Source organism: Hevea brasiliensis, chromosome 1, assembly GCF_030052815.1.
Source record: "Hevea brasiliensis isolate MT/VB/25A 57/8 chromosome 1, ASM3005281v1, whole genome shotgun sequence".
NCBI lineage: Eukaryota > Viridiplantae > Streptophyta > Magnoliopsida > Malpighiales > Euphorbiaceae > Hevea > Hevea brasiliensis.
The window spans coordinates 18,038,250-18,061,984 of NC_079493.1; the positions used below are offsets into that span (position 1 = coordinate 18,038,250).

General features: G+C 36.1%; 1 protein-coding gene and 1 pseudogene across 4 annotated transcripts; one reads left to right on the top strand and one right to left on the bottom strand.

Annotated features, from left to right (window-relative positions):
* The first annotated feature begins 6,702 nt into the window (after nt 1-6,702).
* Nucleotides 6,703-20,126, top strand: LOC110655719 (protein DESIGUAL 2-like; annotated as a pseudogene).
* On the bottom strand, nt 20,014-23,165 carry LOC110672119 (GLABROUS1 enhancer-binding protein-like). 4 transcript variants are annotated; one of them, XR_009147716.1, is made up of 3 exons: nt 21,792-23,165; nt 20,566-20,855; nt 20,057-20,406 (listed from the first exon to the last, which is right to left on the bottom strand). XR_009147716.1 is itself a non-coding variant. In XM_021834802.2 (2 exons), the coding sequence occupies exon 1, from the start codon at nt 23,024-23,026 to the stop codon at nt 21,809-21,811; it is 1,218 nt and encodes a 405-aa protein (XP_021690494.2). In that variant the 5' UTR covers nt 23,027-23,165; the 3' UTR covers nt 20,014-20,406; nt 21,792-21,808. The 4 variants fall into 4 exon arrangements, 1 of the variants encoding a protein (XP_021690494.2); XR_009147713.1 differs by having other exon boundaries at nt 20,626-20,858; XR_009147706.1 differs by having other exon boundaries at nt 20,566-20,858.
* Nucleotides 23,166-23,735: the final 570 nt, after the last annotated feature.

The window sequence follows — 23,735 nt, forward strand, 5'->3', positions numbered from 1 at the left end:
TTGCAGGTTGAGAAAAAGTCTTTATGGACTTAAGCAGGCTGAGAGGCAGTGGAACAAAGAGTTCACTGCTAAACTTACTCAAATTGGCTCTGTGCAATCCCCTTTTTTACTATTGCTTATTTACCAAAGGGTCAGATTCTCACTTCTAAGCTCTAATTTTTTTTTTTTGTGGATGATGTTTTATTGACTAGTACCTATGAGACTGACTTGCTGAAAACTAAAGGGTTCCTGGATCATCAATTCACTATTAAGGATCTTAGGTATGCTAAGCTTTTTCTAAGCTTGGAGATTACTAGATCCTCAGTTGGCATGTGTCTCAACCAAATGAAATATATTCTTGATATTATTCAAGATGATGGTTTGCAAAATGCTAAGGTGGCTCAAGTTCCTCTTCCTCAAGGACTTAAACTTGCAATTGATATAAATAGCCCTCTTTTACAAGCTCCTGATAGATACAGGAGGTCGGTAGGTAGACTATTATATCTCAATTTAACCATACCAGACATTACCTTATATGTGCAACACCTTAGTCAATTCATGCAGTCTCCTAGAGAAGTTCATTGGGATGTAGTAGTCCATGTCCTTAAATATTTGAAGGGATGTCCTAATAAAGGCTTATTTTTCCCATTCATTTACTCTTGCTGCCTACTGTGATGCGGATTGGGCTGCATGTACTGATAGTAGAAAATCTGTTACTAGATTTTGCATCTTTCTTGGCAAGTCACGCATTTCTTAGAAGTTCAAGAAACAGTCTACAGTTGAGGTTAAATATAGAAGCATGCCCTCCACAGCTTGTGAGTTGAAATGGCTCTCTTACTTACTTCAAGAATTCCATTTACCTATTCTTCAACCAATTCTGCTTCAGTGTGATATCAAAGTAGCCCTTCATATTGCTACCAATCCAGTATTTCACAAAAGGGCTAAGCAAATATTTGGATATTGATTGCCATATGGTCCAAGAGCAATTAGTAAAGGGCTTTGTGAAACCTATGCATCTCTCAACCAAATTGCAATTGGCTGACATCTTTGTAAAGTGCCTTGGATGTCCTCTCTTTCCATTCTTTGTCCCCAAGCTAGGATTGGTGACTCCCTCCCAATCTCCAAAGCAAATTCACACATTTAAGTTATAATTTACTAGTTCTTGCAAGTTATTAGGAGAAGAACAGTAATGAAAGTAAAATGGTGTGCAGAGGGAACAAGGATTAGTGTTGCAAACCTGCACCGAATATCAAAACAGAGAATAACTAATGAACCTTTGGCGGGAAACTAATTTTATTGTGATATTTGCTTAGTTGGATTATTTAGAAAGATTCTTCCGGAAGATTGTAATATTAGAAACAATATAAAAGGCTTTACAAATTAACAGTTACTAGTTACAAAAGAAATAAAGTTTTCTATTCCATTTTCTCCCAATTTTCTTGATTTCTCAATTTTCTTAATCACTGAATGTGATTTTGTTCAACTCCGCCTAAGTAATTTGTGCTTAGCCGGTCCCAAGCCCGGATAAAGGAGGAGGGTTGTGGTAGGTGACAACCAGCGTAAAAATTTTGTCACACCCTATGATATGGATTCAAATGATATAAACGTTGGGGCGTCCTCTACTAAAGACGCGCTACATCGGAGCCCGGGTGTAGTGAGAAATATGCAAGAGTGTAGGGCGTTCACCAAAAGCGATGCGCCATGCCGGTGCCCGGGTGTGGTGTTAAGTGAGCAAGGGTTCTCACATCATAGACGGGTGTGGGTAAAAAAATTAGTCTATAGGACAGATAGTAGAATAAATAGTAGAACAGGACACAAGATAGACATAGAAAACAATAGAAGATATCATAGAAGGAGACCAATTAGGAAGGAGCAGGATAGGAGGAGGATCAGGGTTGGTACTTGGAATGTTGAATCACTTACAGGAAAATTAATGGAGCTTGTGGATAGCTTGGAAAAGAGAAGGGTGAATATTGCTTGCATTCAGGAGACTAAATGGGTAGGAGAGAAAAGTAAGGAAGTAGGTAATTCAGGGTACAAATTGTGGTTTACTGGAAAGGAGAGAAACAAGAACGGAGTGGGCATAATCATAGACAGGACACTGAAAGACGCAGTAATAGCTGTGAAAAGAGTAGGAGATAGAATTATACTAGTAAAGCTAGTACTAGAAGGAGAAACAATAAATATAGTTAGTGCTTATGCCCCACAAATAGGACTAGACAGTGAGAGTAAACAAAGGTTTTGGGAAGATATGGATGATTTAATGCAAAGCATACCGAATGAAGAGAATGTTTTCATTGGTGGAGATTTGAATGGACATGTAGGAAGTGATAGACAAGGTTATGAGAATGTTCATGGAGGTTTTGGTTTTGGCAGTTGAAATGAAGAGGGAAAAAGCATCCTGGATTTTGCTATGGCATACGAACTAATACTAGCAAATACCTACTATATAAAAAGAGAGTCATATTTAGTGACTTTCAAAAGTGGGCAACATAGAAGCCAAATCGATTTCCTCTTAACCAGGAAGACAAATAGAGTTCTATGCAAGGATTGCAAGGTCATTCCAGGAGAGGCTTTAACAAGTCAACATCGGCTGGTGGTCTTGGATGTCAAGTTTAGGAATAATTCAAGTAAGGTCAGAAGAAATAGTGTAGCTCGAACAAAGTGGTGGGAGTTCAAAGGAGTAAAGCAAGTGAAGTTCAAAAATGAGCTTCTCAAGTCCGAAGTATGGAAGCTGGATATGGAGGCCAATGATATGTGGATACAGATAGCATCAAAGATTAGAGAAGTAGCTAGAAAAGTACTTGGAGAGTCTAAAGGACATGGGCCACCCTCAAAAGAGAGATGGTGGTGGAATGAGGAAGTACAAAAGGCAGTGAAGAGAAAAAGGGAATGGTATAAGAAATTACCTAAATGTGATAATAATGAGGTATATGAACAATACAAGATAGCGAAGAAAGAGGCAAAAAAGGCAGTTAGTTAAGCAAGAGCACAGGCCTTTGAAAAGTTATATGAGAAACTTGGAACTAAAGAAGGGGAGAAAGATATTTATAGATTAGCAAAGAGGAGAGAAAGGAAATGTCAAGATCTCAATCAAGTTAGGTGCATTAAGGATAAAGAAGGAAAAGTGTTGGTGAAAGATGAGGACATTAAAGAAAAATGGAGAAATTATTTTAATGATCTCTTTAATAATAGTCAAAATGGTAATAGCGTGAATATAGATTATAAAACAATAGAAAAGAATGTGAATTATACTAGAAGAATTAGATCTTTAGAAGTAAAGGAAGCACTTAAGAGAATGAAAGTGGGTAAATCTAGTGGACCCGATGAAATACCAATTGAAGTGTGGAAGTAGTTGGGAGATATGGGAGTGGCATGGTTAACTAAATTATTTAATAAGATTCTAAACTCAAAGAAAATGCCTGATTAATGGAGGAAGAGTATTTTAATACCTATTTTTAAAAATAAAGGAGACATACAGAGTTGCTCAAACTATAGGGGAATTAAACTTATGAGCCATACTATGAAGTTGTGGGAGAGAGTTGTGAAGCATCGACTACGTCATGATACTTCTATCTCTCTCAATCAATTTGGTTTCGTTCAACTATGGAAGCGATCTTTCTCATTAGAAGCTTGATGGAGAAATATAGAGATGTGAAGAAAGATCTACATATGGTTTTTATTGATTTGGAGAAGGCTTATGATATTATTCCAAGAGAGGTCTTATGGAATATGTTAGAACAAAAGAGGGTATCTATTAGCTACATATAAGTATTGAAAGATATGTATGAAGGAGCAACTAATATTGTGCGCACAGTGGGAGGGGACACAAGAGATTTTTCGATCTCAATTGGATTACACCAAGGATCAGTCATAAGCCCTTACCTTTTTACATTAGTTTTAGATGAACTGACGAAACATATACAAGAGAGTATTCCTTGGTGTATGATGTTTGCGGATGATATTGTTCTGATAGATGAGACACGAGAAGGAGTCAATAGAAAGCTAGAATTTTGGAGAAGTACTCTAGAGTCAAAGAGTTTTAAGTTAAGTAGAACGAAGACAGAATATATGCATTACAAGTTCAGTGAAGGCAAAATTGGTGATAGGAAAGGAGTTAGTTTGAATGGAGTGATACTGTCCCAAAGTAATCACTTTAAATATCTAGGCTCAGTCCTTCAAGTAGATGGGGGATATGAGGAGGATGTTAGTCATAGGATTAAAGCCGGATGGTTGAAATGGAGACGTGCCATGGGAGTTTTATGTGATTGTAAGATTCCTAATAAATTGAAAGGAAAATTCTACTGTACAGCCATACGACCGGCTATGTTATATGATTGTGAGTGTTGGGCACTGAAAGAGTCGTATGCATTTAAGATAAGAGTTGCAGAGATGAGAATGTTAAGGTGGATGAGTGGCCATACTAGACTAGATAAAGTCCGTAATGAGAGTATTAGAGAAAAGGTAGGAGTGGTGCCAATTGAAAATAAGTTGAGAGAAGGGAGATTGAGGTGGTTTGGTCATGTGAAGCGTAGACATACGGAGGATCCAGTTAGACAAGTAGAGCACATTAGGTTAGAGGATAGAAAGAAAAAATGGGGTAGACCTAAATTGACTTGGAGGAGAGTAGTACAACATGACCTAGAAGCATTACATATTTCTGAGGATTTAACCCAAAATCGTTCAGAGTGGAGAAAGCGAATCCATATAGTCAACCCAAAATTTTTGGAATAAAGGCTTAGTTGAGTTGAGTTAAGTTGACTGAATGTGATTTTGTTTAATTTTCTTGCTCATATTTGAGCTTGTTTTCAGGTTTAGAAAGTGAAATTTCACTATTTATTATTATTTTAATATCATTTAGACTAATATTATTAAAATTATATTTAGAAAAGATCCCTAACAAATAAAATAATTCATTATTTGATTTCAGAATACGTTATATATATATATACCCCATATACACATTGTATGTTGTTTATATAATTTTTGTATTATTAATTTAATTATATTTTTTTCTTAAATATTTTGTAGAAATTTCACAACTTTGAAAATAATTAATACTACTAAACTAAAACGCATTCTAATTATCATTTTATAAAATATTGACACCATATATAAATATGATTCTAATGAAATTATTGGATGAGGGAAATTAGCTTGTCCCACATCGGCTATAGAAAATTAAAATGCTAGTGAATATAAGGGCAAGTTCAAGGGGGTGTTTGTTCCACTATTTATTTTTAATTTTTAATTTAAATATATTTTTTAATTTATGAGTCACATAAAATAAATAATTAATTATTTAATAAAATTATTTAAAAATAATTTTTAAGTAGTTTAAGTATTTAATTAAAAAATACTTAATGATCATTTAATTTATTAAAATTATTAAAAATAATATGTAATTAAATGTTATAATTATTAAAATAGAATAATATTGATATTTTTAAAAATTATTATAATGATATAATCTTTTATTTGATAAAAAAAATAATTTTAAAATAAATAAATAAGTTATAAATAAAATATTTTTATTTATTACTTATGACTTATTTTAAGTAAATTTTTTTAACTTATAAATTAAATTAAATAATAATATATTTATAATTTTTTACTTATAAATATATTTAATTGATTTATAAGTTAAATTAAAAACTTTCTAATTCAGCTTTCTCGTCATTTTGTCGCCGATAACTGCAAATTCAATATAAAAATCCTATTACTAGAGCATATGAGGTTTTAGAAAATTGTTTTTTAAATATATATATATATATATATATATATATATATGAAATAGATAAAAAATAATATATAATATTTTTTATTAATATTATCATTTTAATGTTAATATTATTATTTTTATTAATATTTTAATTTAATGTGTTTCATAAAAAATATTTTTTTATAGTATTAATATTAAAATTTTAATTTATTTTTATTTTTTTTAAAATGAACACAAGAATGTGATAATTTCAAGTTTTAAGAATTGTGTTTTCGAATTAAAATTGAAATCAAAGTGAAATATAAACTAAAACCAAGATTACTTAGATACAAACTAAAATCAAAATGAAATTTAATTTTAATTATGGTTCTTAAAAATAAAAATATTAAACTTTTTAGTTTCAATTCCAGTTCGTGAGGTTCAAAATCGAAACTGAACACCCCAACTTCCGAATATGAGAATAGCATTAGCTGAGAAAAATCACATGGCATTGCCTTCTTGGAACCTTTTTACATGGCTTAGCTTTAATTGTAGAATCTAATATTTTTTTAGCAGAGTATTATTGATTTGCTTTTTTTTTTTTTTTAATTAAAGATTCATAGTTACCCAGAACAAAAGCCTAGTATGCAATTTTGGAAAATAATGATATGATAATAATTAGCTAGATGAATAATAATAATAATATGAACTTTTTCTGTGTGTCTATGCACATCAATCGTAGCGATACTACTCTTGTTTTTCCTAAGGTATCCCGTTAAAGGAAAAAAAAAAAAAGGAAAAAGGAAGGAGAAATATAAAAGAAAGGAAAAAAGAAAAGAAAGAGAGAAGAAGATTTTTTTTCATAATTCACAGCAATTTCATCTCATCATAATTGCTCTGCTTTCATCCACTTCATTCGTATTCTCTTCGTTTCTTCCTTCTTTTCCTAAAAAACTTCTTTCTCCTCTCTTCTCTCTCTTTTCTTTTTTCTTCTGCCCTCTGCATTCAGAAAACCAAAAGGAATGGCAAAAAACACTGGGGTTTTGATTTGTCTGTTGATAATGGCCATGGACATTGTAGCTAGCATACTTGGCATCGAAGCTGAAGTAGCCCAGAACAAGGTAAGTTAAGAGTTGAACTAAAATTGCGTATTGCTACAGATTTGCATTGATGATGCTGGCCTTTGATGAACAGGTGAAGCATTTAAAGATGTGGATTTTTGAGTGTAGAGACCCAACCTATCAAGCTTTCAAGCTTGGGCTGTCAGCAGCAATCCTTATGGCCCTCGGCTCATGTTATTGCTAATTTGTTTTGGCAAGTGCATTTGCATGTGATCTAGGGAAGATTGTGCCAAGGCATCTGCTAACAAGCAATTAGCTGTAACTGTTTGTTGGTTTTACAATCCCGCAAGTGCACGGATCGCGAACAAGTAATAAAATAGTGAGTAGAGTATCGTCCCACGAGGAGTTTAATTAGTAAATATCAAGCTACACAGTGATTTTGGCTGTTTAAGCTGTCGAATAAAATGAGGAAATGAAACTTGTCTATTTTAAATGTTAGAATAAAAGAAATATAATAAACTTAAAATGGAATGGTCTATTTTGAAATAATTCTGGAATTAAGATTTCACACTTTAATCATATTATAGATATAATCTTGTCTATTTACTGGATTGAGAATCGTTTGCCTTGATGGAAATTAATCCTAAGATATTCTAAGTCCTCTCTTAAGGTACCTAAGGTATATTTTAATTAACCTAAACTCTACTTTCGTGGCAATTAAATTAATTAAAACCCTTTAAGATGTTTGACTAATTTCGAAACTATAAAAAGGTCATCAGCCTATCTCTAGGTCAGATTTTCTAGGTTCAAAATCTTGATTTTCTAATATTAATCTTCACCTTTCAGTCCTTTAATTAATATCTATAATCAATACTAAGTGGGTACCAACACATAGCATGCATTAAGATCACAAGAAATTAAATCAAGGAACATATCTCAAATCTAATAAACAAAACTTAATGTTTGTCTATAATAATGATTACAAGCATTACTCTTCTAATTTCAGAATATGAAAATTACTCACTCATGGTGAGTTCAGCAAACATAATAAAAATAAAATAAGGGACAATAAAAATCCTCTAAAAGAAATAGAACGAAAGAACCGAAGAGGATCTGCAGCTTTGATCTTGTGAAACTTCAGCTGAAGGCTCCTCCTTGATACTGATGTCCTCCTCCTCTAGACGGCTATGAGAAAGTGATTATACGGCTCTGGGATTTCTTCTCTCTCCTCCTCTTCTTTTTCTGTTATATGCAGCCTCTATTTATATTAAATGGCCTAGGGTTAGGTTTTCAGAGTCCCTAAGGCATTAAAAGTATGTTCTGAGTGTAAAAGACTGGAGCTGGAATCAAATTAGGAAACTGGCTGCCGCAGGACACACGGCCCAGGGCCGTGTAACTAACTGGAGTTATGAAGGTTTGCATCTCGCGATGTCACAGAAGATTACACGGGGCGCAGCTGGTTACATGGGTCCAAGTACATAACCGGTGTACTTTTATTCTTCAGAGAATTCTTCAAACCTAGCTAGGCAGAGACTTACACGGGTTTCTATGATTTACACAGGTCTGAGTACATGGCCCGTGTACTACGTTTCTTCCTTGTCTCTTTCAACTTTCCCTTAGTAGCAGGTTACACGAGTCTGTGTCTTTGCTTACACGACCCGTGTAAAGTGAATCAGTAACACTTCTCTTCCCTTTGTATTTTTCCAAGCTTTCTTTTGTACTCCTACACTTTGGAACTTCATCCAAACACTTGAAATAATGTAGAAAACATGGAATTTAGAGTTTGTTAAAAGAAATCACAAAAGTTAATGAAATTAATGACTATGCATGAGATTGCTTGCCTACATGCTATGAAATAGTATACAAATGTACTTAAAAACATCTATATAATACAAGTGTATCAAATACCCCTAAACTCAAACTTTTGTTTGTCCTCAAGCAAAATAAAACTCTATTTTAAAACACATTTTAGGGGACAACTTAGAAATATAACCAACGATTCGATAAGCACATAATTGAACTCCTCCAATCCTTTATACCAATTACCCTCTTTCAAGGCATAAGGGTTCCAATAGCTGCCTGCTTAGAACTTGCTCTCCCTTCATGGTGTTTCAACTAGTTATTCCTTTATGCAAGGCTATTAAAAAGTCACAAATAATCTGTTTTGTCAGAATGGAATTAAGAAACACTTACTCCCCCAAATTTGCCTCTATTGTGAGTAATTGTAGTGAAGTGACTCAATTCCAACTCCATAGGCATATCTCAATTTTCTATCTCCACTAATGTAGCATATATTTTTCAAAAGATCAAAAGGTCTTTAAAAGGGTTGTAATGGGGCTAAAGGGATAATGACTTGGTTGCCAATGAAAGATTTTTAGGGAATGCAAATATGAAGATAGTATGTATGCATAAAATATCAAGTATACTAAGTTTATTCTACTGATTTTGTATGGAGAGGAGGGCTTTTGGTTTTTTATAGTGCTAAGCATGCTTCCATGATACTTATCTTGGGACTTCTTCTTTTTTTTTTTTTATGTCCCTTTTATCCTTTCCCCCAAACTCATTGCTTTTGTTGGGTTGGAAAGGTATTTCTTTGATTTCAATTGCACACTTGCACTCTTTCTTGAGTTCTACATCCTCTCTCCATTTTCTTCTTTTTTTTTTAATACTTAATATACTTTTTACTTATGCATTTAGCCTCCTCAAAAGGGTAGGATAGGTGTTTAGGCTAAGGGCTAGGTAAATAATATGAGTAAGTAATAAATTCTAAGGGATAGATATAGGATTTAAATTGGCTATAAGGGATATATTTTTTAATTAAGGGTGGCTAAGGCTTAGTGAGGTTATATCAAAGAATGCCTTAATCATCTCTTCATCAAGCATATGCTAGGATTTCGCCTCGATAGGTCCAAGAGACATGTTCTAGAGTTGGTGAGGCATTTTTAGGTTTGCTTGTATCTTAAAAATTTTCTCCCAATTTTACAAGTTCAATGTGACAGATTAATGGCTATGAAGGGGTTTAACTAGTTTAACTCCACTTAGGTGATTTAGCTTTTCACAAACAACATATTGACGTTTGTTTTGCCTATCCAGATACGTTCATTCCTCTATCTCATGGAGTCCAATTATTAGCTCACTAGAATTTTTAGTTATAGTTCTAAGTTTCAGAAACTCAAGGTTCAAAATTTGCAAAATTTTTCTGGAATTTTAATACACAAGCATGATATAGATAACTTTAAGCAATGTAATGATATGCAATGCATGGAATGACCTTGTAGTACCCCCAAACTCAAATTAGACATTGTCCTTAATGTTAACACAATATGCAAAATTAAAAGATAGCACAGAAATTATGAGAAAGCATATTATGTATTAAGAATTTAAAAGTTGAAACAAAAAGCAAGTAAAACTGACTTAACAGTGCAGTTTAGGACTAAGGTATATGAAATTATACAATAAAGAACCTATCCTATAGTCCTAACTCTAAAAAGTCTCTGATAGTGACGATGGTCCATCTTCATTGAGCCTCTTCAGTATCATGTCCAGCTTGTCATGGGCTTCCTATAGGCTGTCCTCGAGTGTCTGCATTCTATTGTTGAGCATGGTCTCCTTACGCTACAAGTATGCAAAGATCGGGTCTGCAGGTGATGGTGTATATGGAGGCACTCGAGCGGAAGACTCATGATAGAGTGGCTCTTGAGCTTCCTCCTGGGCATGTGAGGGTTCACCAGGGCCTTCTCGTGCTTCATCTCTCCTAAGGATGACATTCCCTTCAACGTCCATCAAGTAGCAGGTGTTGCCAACTTTCTTACATATCCCCATGGATACACAGATGGTTTGATCGATCTTTGAGGTCCCAGCGATAGAGCGCAGCCTATGATGGCCTGGAACGAATTCGAAGTGGAGTGCAATGGCTGTGATAAGGCCACCAAGTATGATTTGCCCTGTAGGCTAGTGAGATAGGCGGCGAAAGTGGTTGTAGAAGAAGAATCCGGTGCTGCAGCACTGCCCGGTGAACATACACCAAAGGAAGAAGAGTTTATTGGCGTTCACTATGCCTAAGCTATCAACGCGGCCCATGATAGTGTGTGCAGCTAACCGGTGCATGTAACACAATGCAGGACTGGTGATACCTATAGATTTTGACTTGCTGGAGTTATAAGGCTCTGTGTTCAGGGCTATAGAATGCCAGAAGTCAATGCTGTTGTAGACCGTCCGGTTTTGTGGGATTTCTTGGTGTTCGGTGCTGTCGAATTTGAAGATGGCATTGAACTCGTCTATATTCATTACCCGGTCGACACCAAGGAGCCGAAATTCAACCTGCCCCTGTCCTCCCTATCAGTGGGACATAAAGTGGCCCTAAAGCTCCCCATAAACTCTAGTGTGGTGTCTCGATAGGCAGGAAATTGGAGTTGGGCGAATCTGGTCCACCCAATGCTGTCAAGGAGTCTGTTGAATTCGTCTTGCAGCCCAATTTGTTCCAGCAGCCCAAAATCCATATACTTTGTGGAGATTATTTTCCTGGTGCGAAGTCGGGTGCATAGATCTCTATGGGCATCGTCGCGGAATCCCCAAGTGCTGGAGAAGTCCGGCTGTGGTGGCTGTTGGGGTTGCAGTGGAGGTGGTGGAGGTGGTGCTACCCTTGTTCTTGGGCGTTGTGGTGATGGCTGAGGGGTTAGGGTGAGGAACTGCTTCCTTATCTTGAGGAAGAGCCCATTCTTCTTACTGGTCTCTTTGCAGGAGCCATTAGTGACTTTGGAAGAGGGAAAACTAGGGTTTGGTGAGGGGAAAGGAGATTATAGAGGTTTTTATAGGCTAGAAGAAGTGGAAAGGAAGGGTTTTGGCATGGGGAACAGTTTAAGGACGAGAGGTGAATTTAAAGGGTCATTGTGACCCTTCGTTTCGCCTATTTCTCGCCTCAGGAGTCAAATCTGCGACATGATACACAGGTCGTGTATCACTACACGGGTCCCGACATGTAGACCCGTGTAATCTTCTGCCTAAAAATTTTTACTTTTGCTAAGATACATGGTCCGTGTAAATTAGCTCAGGGACTTGTGTAACTTCCTGTCTCTCAAGTTGTCTCACTGAATATGTTACACGATCCGTGCAAATTACAGCGGGGACCCGTGTAATTTCCTATAGCCTTATGTCCAGGCTCCAGAATGTTACACGGTGCGTGTAAATTATTACACGGACCATGTAACTTTCTGCCTTTTCATTTTTTTTTAATATCAAGTGCTCAGACCAATCCTATTTACATAAATGAGATGAATGCAAGAATTAATAGCATGATTACTTCCCCGGTTTTGCTCAATTTCCTCTTGTATGGTTTTGACTTGACAATTCTTCTCCTCTCTTACTTTCAATTCCTTGCTTTTCCAGAATTGATATCTTGGGGTTCCTACAAAATAAAACACGAATAAATATAGAACAAAAATTAAAATAAGAAAGAGAAAGAAGGAAAATTCAAAAAATTTTGGATTGCCTCTAAAAAAGCGCTTGTTTATAATCTTTACCTGGACTTTCCTTTTATTGTTCATAGTCTGTCCGGAGAGTTGTCGAAGGTGTAATTGACTCCCTTTTCTATGGGTTCTCCCTGAAAGTAGGGCTTCAGCCTCTGCCCATTGACTTTAAATACGCCTGAAGTTTAGCTCCACACTTCTTCTGCTCCATGCGGGAAGACTTGGGTTACCTTAAAAGGTCCGAACCATCTTGATTTCAGCTTTCCTGGAAAGAGTTTCAATCTGGAGTTGAATAACAGGACAAGATCCCCTACTTTGATTTCCTTTCTCGAGATGTGCCTGTTTTAGTTTTGTCCTTGAAGATCCTAGCATTTTCATGAGCATCTTGTCTGATCTCTTCTAGCTTATTGAGCTGTAGAAGTCTTTTTTCGCCAACAGCTTTAAGGTCATAGTTTAGGGTTTGGATGGCCCAATAGGCTTTGTGTTCAAGTTTGACGGGTAAGTGGCAGGCTTTCCCATAGACCAAGCGAAAGGGTGTTATTCCAATAAAAGTTTTATATGCAGTGCGGTATACCCACAATGCATCATCTAGTTTCATGGACTAGTCTTTCCTTGAGCGATTGACTATTTTCTCAAGGATATGTTTTAGCTCCCGATTTAAAATTTCTACTTGGCCGCTGGTTTGAGGATGGTAAGGAATTGCCACTTTGTGAGTTACTCCATATTTCTTCAATAAATTTTCAAATTGTCGATTACAGAAGTGACTTCCTCCATCGTTGATTATCACTCTTGGTGAGCCAAATCTTGTGAAGATGTTCGTTTTGAGGAATTTGGTTATCACTCTTGCCTCATTTGTTGGTGTGGCTACTGCTTCTACCCATTTTGACACATAGTCAATGCCAACTAGGATATACTTATTTCCAAAGGAAGTTGGGAATGGGCCCATGAAGTCTATTCCCCATACATCAAATAGTTCGATCTCAAGTATACTGTGCAGGGGCATCTCATTCTTTCTTGAAATGTTTCTCGTCTTTGGCATTGATCACAAGCTAGCATAAAGAATCTTACATTCTTAAACAAATGTGGCCAGTAAAACCCTACTTGCAAAACCTTGGCTGCTGTTTTTGTGGTACTAAAATGTCCTCCATATAATGATGAATGGCAGTGTTGCAGAATGCTCTCTATTTCCTCTTCCGGAATGCATCTTCTTATTAGCCCATTATTACATCTCTTGTACAGTAGAGGTTCCTCCCATGTATAGAATCGCACATCATGCAGAAATTTCTTCTTTTGCTGATAAGTCATGTTTGGAGGCAATATCCTGCATACAAGAAAATTAACAAAGTTAGCATACCATAGAGCTTGGGAGAATGCTAGTAATTGCTCATCAGGAAATAAATCATTAATTGGCAATTCCTTGATGTCCCCTGTGTCTTCCAGTTTCAGCCTAGAGAGATGGTCAGCTATTATGTTTTTGGATCTCTTTTTATCCTTGATTTTAAGGTCAAATTCTTACAGGAGTAAAATCCATCAAATCAACCTTGGTTTTGCCTCCTTCTTGTTCAAAAGGTACCGGATGGCAGCATGATCTGTGAATACAATGACTTTTGACCCAATTAAGTAGGATCTAAATTTGTCAATTCCAAACACTACTGCTAGGAATTCCTTTTCTGTGGTAGCATAATTGATTTGCGTACTATCGAGTGTCTTACTAGCGTAATAAATGGCGTGGAGCTTTTTATCTTTTCTTTGCCCGAGCACTGCTCTATTTGCATAGTCACTTACATCGCACATCACCTCGAATGGTAGCTCCCAATCTGGTGGTTGCATTATTGGTGCTGCAATCAGGGCTTCTTTGATCCTATTGAAGGAGACAAGGCAATTTTCATCAAAATCAAAGAGAACATCTTGACTTAACAAGTTGGTAAGTGGCTTAGTTATTTTGGAAAAATCTTTAATGAATCTTCTATAGAAGCCTGCATATCCCAAAAAGCTTCGTACTCCTTTGACTGATGTTGGTGGTGGCATCTTTTTAATGATTTCAATTTTTGTCTTATCAACTTCAATTCCTCTTTCTGATATCAAATGTCCCAAAACTATACATTTCCTTACTATGAAGTGGCATTTTTCCCAATTTAGGAGTAGGTTTGATTCTTCACATCTTTGCAATACTTTGGATAAGTTAGCTAGGCAATCATCAAAAGTAGTTCCATAGATAAAAAAATCATCCATAAAAACCTCTGTAATATTTTCACTATAATCAGAAAAAATGGCCATCATGCATCTTTGAAAAGTAGCGGAGGCATTACAAAGACCAAAGGGCATTCTTCTATATGCAAATGTTCCATAAGGGCATGTGAATATGATCTTTTCTTAGTCTTCTGGGTGAATAGGAATTTGGAAGAATCCCGAATACCCATCTAAATAGCAGAAGTAGGAATGTTTTACTAATCTTTCTAACATTTAGTCTATGAAAGGAAGAGGAAAATAGTCCTTTCTGGTGGCACTATTCAATTTCCTATAATCTATGCACATACGCTAACTAGTAACTATCCTAATAGGGATTAGTTCATTATTTGCATTTTGAATGACAGTTGTCCCACTTTTCTTAGGCACTACATGTACTGGACTAACCCATTTGCTATCAGATATTGGGTATAATACCTGCATCCAATAGTTTCAGAATTTCCTTTTTTACTACTTTTATGTTTGAGTTAAGTTTTCTTTGATGTTCAATTGTGGATTTACTATTTTCTTCCATAGGTATCCTATGCATGCAAATGAAAGGATTAATCCCTTTCAAGTCTTCTATTTTATACCCTATGCTCTTGCTATGGGTCCTAAGTACCCTTAGTAATTTTTTCTCTTCTATTTCAGATAGACTGGCATTGATAATAACAAGATATTCAGAATTTGAGTCCAGGAATGCGTACCTTAGTGTAGAGGGAAGAGGCTTAAGTTCTACCTGTTTGGTATTTTCCTGAAGCTTGCCTCTGCGTTGTTCCTCCTTTAACTCTTCTATAGCGAAGACTTGAGCCAATAGTAGAGGTGGATTAGCTGTCAAGGATTGCGCACAAGTTGCAATTTTCGTGTTCTCCTTCTCTGCTGTGTGGCTGTGCATGATGGATGCTCCTAAAAGATCTTCAGGATGTGCTTTAATGAATTTCTCTTCAACTTATTTGTCAATTATATCAACATTGAAACATTTATCAAGTTCAAGTTTGTGTTTCATTGCGTTGAACAGGTTGAACTCCACTTCTTCATCTCCTACCTTGAGAGTTAATTGTCCGTTCTTAACGTCTATGATAGCTCCAGCAGTTGCTAAAAAAGGTCTTCCCAGGATTATAGGGATTTGGACGTCTTCCTCCATTTCCAGTACAACAAAATCAACTGAGATAAAGAACTTTCCCACCTTGATAGGGATGTTTTTTAGAATGCCCACAGGGTATTTCATAGATCAATCAGCCAGTTATAATGAAATTGTTGTAGGCTTAAGTTCCCCCACATCAAGCTTCTGACATATTGACAAAGGCATCAGACTCAATCTTGCACCTAAATCACAGAAGGCTTTGTCTATATTCATGTTACCAATAAGACAAGATATGGAGAAACTTCCTGGATCCTTGAGTTTTGGTGGCAGCTTGTTCTGCAATATGGCACTATATTCCTCTGTAAGAGCAACTGTCTCATAGTCCTCCAGCCTTCTTTTCTTTGATAAAATGTCTTTGAGGAACTTGGCATAAGATGGCATTTGAGAGAGTACTTCTGTAAAATGAATGTTTATATAGAGTTTCTGCAAAACTTCTAGAAACTTTCCAAACTGCTTGTCCAATTTGGCTTTCTGGAATCTCTGAGGAAAGGGTAGAAGAGGCTGATATGGTTCTGATAGCTTCTTTTTCTTCCTTGCTTCCTCTTTTTGATTCTCTTTAGCTTCTTCCTTTTTCTCCTCTATTTGGTTTTCAGATTTATCAGAGGCTCTCTCAGTTAGTTCTTCCTCTGACTGTTTCAAAATTCTTTCACTCCTCAATGTAACTGCCTTACAGTGATCTCTTGGGTTCATCTCCAGTTGACTAGGTAGCTTACCAGCAGTTTTTCTTGAAGAGCTTGCTTGCTGAGCAATTTGATTTTCAAGCATCTTATTGTGGGTGGCAAGTTGGTCCATTCTAGAAGCTAGCTGTTTGATCATTTTATTTTGCTGTTGCTGGGCTACTAGGAAGCTTTCCATCATGGATTCCATAGTCGACCTTGGTTCAGGCTGTTGGCTCTGAGGGGGTGGCTGTGGCTGTGTAGGGTTTTGTCCCCTATTCTGAAATCCCGGAGGTGCTGGTGGTCTATATCCTTACTGTTTGTTCATTGGCTGATTTTGTGAATTTGACCATGAGAAATTTGGGTGGTTCCTCCATCCAGGTTTGTATGTATTTGAATATGGATTGTGGGACTGTCTCTGGTTGAAGTTCCCTCCGTTATTCACATAGTTCATATGTTCTGTGGGGAGTTCATTGAAGCTGTTATACTCTGAACCCATGTATCCTCCTCCACAGCTATCATTGTGTTGACTGCTCATCCCTATAGCATTGGCTTGTATTTTATCAAGCCTCTTTATGAGCTGGTCAAATTGAGCATTTATTATGCTTAGGGCATCCACTTCTAGAAGCCATGTTGTTTTCCTTGTATTCCCCCTTTCATTTGACCACTCGTAGTTGTGATATGCGACCCTCTCCAGAAGTTCAAGTGCTTGATCCACTGTTTTCTCCATTAGGTCACCTTCTGCTGCTGAATCTATTGTGCTCCTTGTAGAGGGCAGTAGCCCATTATAGAAGTTCTGAATCAGGAGCCAATCTTCTATGCCATGGTGCAAGCATTCTCTCTGTAGGTCCTTATATCTCTCCCATGCATCATAGAGTGATTCACCTTCCCTTTACCTAAAGGTGTTGAGTTCAACTCTCAACTTTGCAGTCTTTGCAGGTGGGAAGTACCTTGCTAGAAAAGCTTGTGAGAGGTCTTTCCAAGTGGTGAATGTTCCAGCTGGTTGAGAAAGTAATCACTTCCTTACTCTATCTCGAAGGGAAAATGGAAATGCTCTGAGTCTTATAGCTTGATCAGAGACTCCATTCATCTTGAATGTGTCACAAAGGGCAAGAAAGCACTGGAGGTGGTAATACGAATCTTCTGTTGGTGAACCCCCAAACTGGGTCTATTGGATCATCTGGAGCCATGCCGGTTTTAATTCAAAATTGCTGGCATCCACTTTGGGTCTTGTAACACTAGGTTGGAATCCTTGTATAGTGGGAGCTCCGTGATCCTTCAAAAGTCTTGGCTTGTTGTTGTTATTGTTGGCCATATTTGAAATTTCTGGATTTCTTCTTGTTCTTCATGTTTCCTTTCTCTCCTGATAGTTCTTAGGGTTCTGTCTATCTCTGGATCTAAATCAAAGACTTCTTCCTTTGGTCTCGTTCTGGTCATGTACCAAACCAATCACCTGAAAAAGAATAAGAGAATAAAACAATTTAAACAAAATTAAACAATAAATAAAAATGCCTAAATCAGCTAAATTACTTATCGCCTAATATTACTAATATTAAAACTCCCTGGCAACAGCGTTAAAAATTTGTTTGCTGGTTTTACAACCACGCAAGTGCACGGATCGCGAACAAGTAATAAAGTAGTGAGTAAAGTATCGTCTCACGAGGAGTTTAATTAGTAAATATCAAGCTACACAGTGATTTTAGCTGTCTAGGCTGTCGAATAAAATGAGGGAATGAAACTTGTCTATTTTAAACGCTAGAATAAAAGAAATATAATAAACTTAAAATGGAATGGTCTATTTTGAAATAATTCAAGAATTAAGATTTCACACTTTAACCTTACTATGGATATAATCTTGTCTATTTACTGGATTGAGAATCATTTGCCTTGATGAAAATTAATCATAAGATATCCTAAGTCCTCTCTCAAGGTACCTAAGGTGTTTTTTAATTAACTTAAACCCTACTTTCGTGGTGATTAAATTAATTAAAACCCTTTAAGATCTTTGACTAATTTCGAAACTCCACAAAAGTCATCAGCCTATCTCTAGGTCAGATTTCCTAGGTTCAAAATCTTGATTTTCTAATATTAATCTTCACCTTTCAGTCCTTCAATTAATATCTGTAATCAATACTAAGTGGGTACCAACACATAGCATGTATTAAGATCACAAGAAATTAAATCAAGGAACATATCTCAAATCCAATAAACAAAACTTAATGTTTGTCCATAATAATGATTACAAGCATTACTCTCATAATTCCAGAATATGAAAATTACTCACTCATGGTGAGTTCAGCAAACATGATAAAAATAAAATAAGGGACAACAAAAATCCTCTAAAAGAAATAAAACGCAAACAACGAAGAGGATTTGCAGCTTTGATCATGTGAAACTTCAGCTGAAGGCTCCTCCTTGATACTGATGTCCTCCTCCTCTAGACAGCTGTGAGAAAGTGATTATACAGCTCTGGGATTTCCTCTCTCTCCTCTTCTTTTTCTGTTATCTGCAGCCTCTATTTATATTAAATGGCCTAGGATTAGGTTTTCAGAGTCCTTAAGCCATTAAAAGTATGTTCTAAGTGTAAAAGAATGGAGCTGAAATCAAATCAGGAAGCTGACTGCTGCACGATACACGGCCCAGGGCCGTGTAACTAACTAGAGTTATGAATGTTTGCATCTCGCGATGTCACAGAAGATTACACGGGGCGCAGCTGGTTACACGGGTCCAAGTACATGGCCCGTGTACTTTTGTTCTTCAGAGAATTCTTCAAACCTAGTCAGGCAGAGACTTACACGGGTTTCTATGATTTAGACGGATCTGAGTACACGGCCCGTGTACTACGTTTCTTCCTTATCTCTTTCAGCTTTCCCTTGGCAGCAGGTTACACGGGTCTGTATCTCTGCTTACACAACCCGTGTAAGGTATATCAGCAACACTTCTCTTCCCTTTGTGTTTTTTCAAGCTTTCTTTTGTACTCCTATACCTTGGAACTTCATACAAACACCTGAAATGATACAGAAAACATGAAATTTAGATTTTGTTAATGAAAATCACAAAAGTTAATGAAATTAATGACTATACATAAGATTGCTTGCCTACATGGTATGAAATAGTATACAAATGTGCTTAAAAATATCTAGATAATACAAGTCTATCAGTATCCTCCCTCATCTTCTCATGGTACGCATGGAATCCCCATCTCTCTTATCAAGTGCTTCCACTGCCATATGATGAAAAAAATGAAAATTATTTTCAGAAATTTCCGTAGTGAATATTGATTTCAGTTTCCAGGATGGTATTATAAATTTATAATCAACCTGCAAATAACATTTTTCATGTTGTTTAGTACCTTCAAGACATAGATGCTATAGGTAATACATTCTGATGTATGTTGTGGCAACTCAGGATTATATTGGCAGTTGGATTCTCCATGCTGATTATAGGAGCAATGTCAAACTCAAAATCCAGGAAGTCATGCGAGTTATCCCACCATCTAGTGCTCTCTATGTGAGGTATTCTATGTTTCATTCATGGACTCTTCATAGTTGGCTATTATGTACCTGCCACTGCTGCAGCCAAAGACGAAAGGGCAAAGAGCCCATGCTTAAGCAAGTTCTTTCTCATTTATCCCATTTTTTCCTGCTTGTTCCCATGTTGCCTGATTTGTTTTGTAACACTAAAATCATTGTGTAGAAAGGCAGTATGCCTCAGACACATTTGCTAATTAAATCAACCAGTAAACTTATTTTATGAAAGATAAAAACAATGCAAAGGCAAATGTGAATGAAATCCCTAAATTTCTGAATTTGTCAAATTACATCAAATCAGGAAATGGTAAGCACTGAAAAATGGGTTCCGAAAACTAATACAAAAAGGAAGATGGTTATCTGAAACCTACTATTTGCCAAAGGTATGAGACTGTTTCTTCCAAAGAGAAAAAAGGGTACTTAAAAATCTTTCGTTGTCATCATCAGCCGGGCCTTTGTGGCCAGGACCAGTTCTCCTACGCAATAACATGTTGTGAATGTTAAGCAACACACCGCCATTAGCAATGGTAACAGAACCAAGCAGCTTGCTCAGTTCCTCATCATTGCTGATCGCCAACTGAATGTCTTGGCACAACTCGGTTCTTTTTGTTGTCCCTTGCTGCGTTCCCAGCCAACTCCAACACCTGTACCCGCCAATAAATTCCAAATTCACAATACCATATATCAGTACAACAGTACCCAAAAGAAACCCCTAATCCCTGCTAATTTTCATAGTAATGACTACTGTTATCTCAAAAGAAACCCAAGTAAAGATTGAACTCTTTCCAAGAGACCAAACATACAAGCAGGCAGGAACCATGGGGAGAGGTTCATAGGGCTGATAATCCAAGTAAAATTATAACCTAGAAAGCATACTGATTAGCTTCATGTCTCCAGCTTTGGTGAACTCAGTTCCACAGTGATACATCTACTCATCTTGCCATTACAACCACCTTTTGAATAAAGGTAACATAACAAAAGCTTCTAACATGAACAGGATCTCTGTACAACAAAATTTCAGGCATATCACTCAAACCCCAGCCCCCCCACCCCCCCTCTCTCCTCTTCTTCTATCATTCAGGATCTATTTGAGCTGCTGTCAAAAAAAAAAAAATACCATTTTAAAAATGTTTATTAAAGACCTTAAAATTTTGGTTTTAATTTAAATTTAATATATTTTAGCTATAAAAACTTCAAAACAGTAAAACATCTTTTTCAAACTGCTTTTTTTCAACATCTAAAACCAACATGACACAATCAACACAAACAATCAAGTCACAACAAAAAATTATGGCTCAAAGCAATCGATCAAATATTCACCACCTCAAGGTAATATATATCTTCAAACAATTGATAGACAATTAATGACAAAAATGCTAAAGTTTAAAGAAAAAACAGATAATAGGAGAAATGAAATTCTCAAATCTGGAAAGAGCATCTAAAGTAATTAAAAACAAGGATTACAATAAATTCCTCCAACCTATAATGGCAAATTCCTGAGTTTGGTGTTATGCAAACGTTGAGAAAGGAGAGAGAGGGAAAGTAAATAGTTCAGAACATAGTTTAGCTAACTCTAGAGCACATAACATTTTAAGATGTAGCCACCTTGTCACCTGACCAAGTTAGCAACCTATACAAAATAATAAGTTCCATTACATATGGTAAAAGATATGGTGGCTATCAATTCTCTAATATATATGAAAATAGCTTGGATACAATAAAATATTTTATTTCATTAGATATGACAACTTAAACACATGAGTTTTAATTCAGCAATACACTTGAAGCAAAGATTGACAAGAAATAAAGTATCCCACTTTGTAAAGTAGATATGCCACATAAATACTTAAATTGCCATAAACAGAACATTGCAATAGAAAATACTCTCCAGCAAGAGATTGCTGAAGATATAGAATCAGCTCATATTAAAGTTTCATAGTCACCAAATCACAAATCCAGAAATAAATAATAACCTAGCAAAACCTAGCTACTATGACATAAACCCAACCAAGAAAGCCATAATTTATACCTTCACAAAGCCTAATCCTACTCAGTTTTATATGCAGCCAACATCAGCTTTGCCTGCTCCCTTATCAACTCATTCCTCTTCAGAAACAGCTCCAACTCAGCAACATGCAACTGCCTCCATTTCTCTTCCATCTCGGCCTTTTTAGCACCCTCCAACATATCCAGTCCCCTCTTTACCACATACTCCTCCATTCCTCCTACACTCGCGCTCTTATCAAATTGTACAGTCTGTTTCAGACCAGAATGCCTATCCAACTCAACCTCCATCTTATCAACCTTCTCAGTCTCCTTCTCCACATCCACACCTAGTTCTGCCTTCAATGCAGCCAAACTCTTACCTCTCAGACTATTAATAGCACCCTTTGCTTTGCCATTCGACTTAACACCCAAATCCACTCCTCCGCCACTAGTTGCTTCACTACCCCATATCTTTTTTGACAAATCGAAGGACTTTTGGTCATGAGCTTTCGAAAATGTCTTCTCTTCACCCTTTTTCCCTTTGCTCACATGGTTCTCAAACTTCTTCTTTAACCTCCAAACCTTATCCTTCAACTGGCTTAAAGAGACATCAAAGTGAAGCGATTTCTTAATGAAATCATAAAATGAAGACATATCCTTTGCAGGGTCGACTCCTTTCTTTTCCGTGAAATCAATGATGCCCTTTAACACCGCGATCTCATCATCCTCGCTCCAGAGACGTTGGAACAGCTGTTTCTTTGTATCCTCAGATTTTTCAACAACTCCATCGGATTCCAAATCTTTATTCTTGCCCCGCTTTGAGTCTTTCGGATCGCGATCAGTTTCACTGGCCCTCTTCACAGCTGCCGCAGATTTCGTAGTAGCCGGAGAGGATGCCGAGGGTTTGGTTCTTGGCTTCGTGGTTTTGGGATGAGTCTCCTCCATGGGCTTAGAAGCGATGGGCTTGACAGTGGCATCACGGGCATGATTAGGTCGACCATCATCGGAGTCGGATTCAGAGTCAGACTCATCAGAGTCAGACACGGACCCAGCTTGCTTAGTGGTGGAATCTGGCTTCTTGGAGACTGATTTTGCAGTTTGAGTCTGTGGTGGTGGTTGAGAATATGGTTTTTGTGGCTTCCCTTGAGTTTGTTCTTCTTCAGATGAAGATCCCTCTTCCTCTTCTCCATCTTCTTCCTCCCCACTGGAGCTTTCCTCTTCTTGAGAAGAAGAAGCCGCCGGTGGATCTTCCAAGGGAGTTGATCGTTTTGGTGCCATTGATTTCAACGGAGGCGGATAGAGCTAGGGTTTTAACCCTTTGTTTGGAAGAAGAGAAAAGACCTTGTTTGGATGTGAAAACAATGGAGAGAATTGGAGAGAAAGAAAGAGAAAGAGGAGAAATCTGTAAATTGGAGAGAAATATAGAGAAATAATTATTAAAATATTTAAATATATTATTGCATTATAAATATTAGGGCTTATTTAGAATATGCTCGTTCATCGAAATATAACCAAAATTTGGGTATGGATTTAGTTTATTTGTTGTTGTTGTTTTGGTTTCCGTTTGATAAAGTTTTGTGATTTTTTAATTTTAGCTTGATTTAGTATGGTTTTAGATTAATTTTTAATTTTAAAATAATTTTATGTAATTATTTATTTAAAAAATCATATTCAACTTAATATTTAAATTTTAAATTATATTATTAATATATAATATATTATATAATATATTTTTTAATTATTTTTAAATTATATAATTTTTAATTATAAAGTGTATATATAATTTAAAATTAAAGTATATTATATATAAATATATCATATAATATATATTTTAAATATTTATTAATTATATAATATTTAATTGTTAGATAAAATATAATTATGAATTAACATATATAATAGTAAATTTATAATTAAGAATTGTAGGTTATTTAATGTATTTATGAAAATTTAGATAAATGAAATGTAGTATTTGGTTATATATATA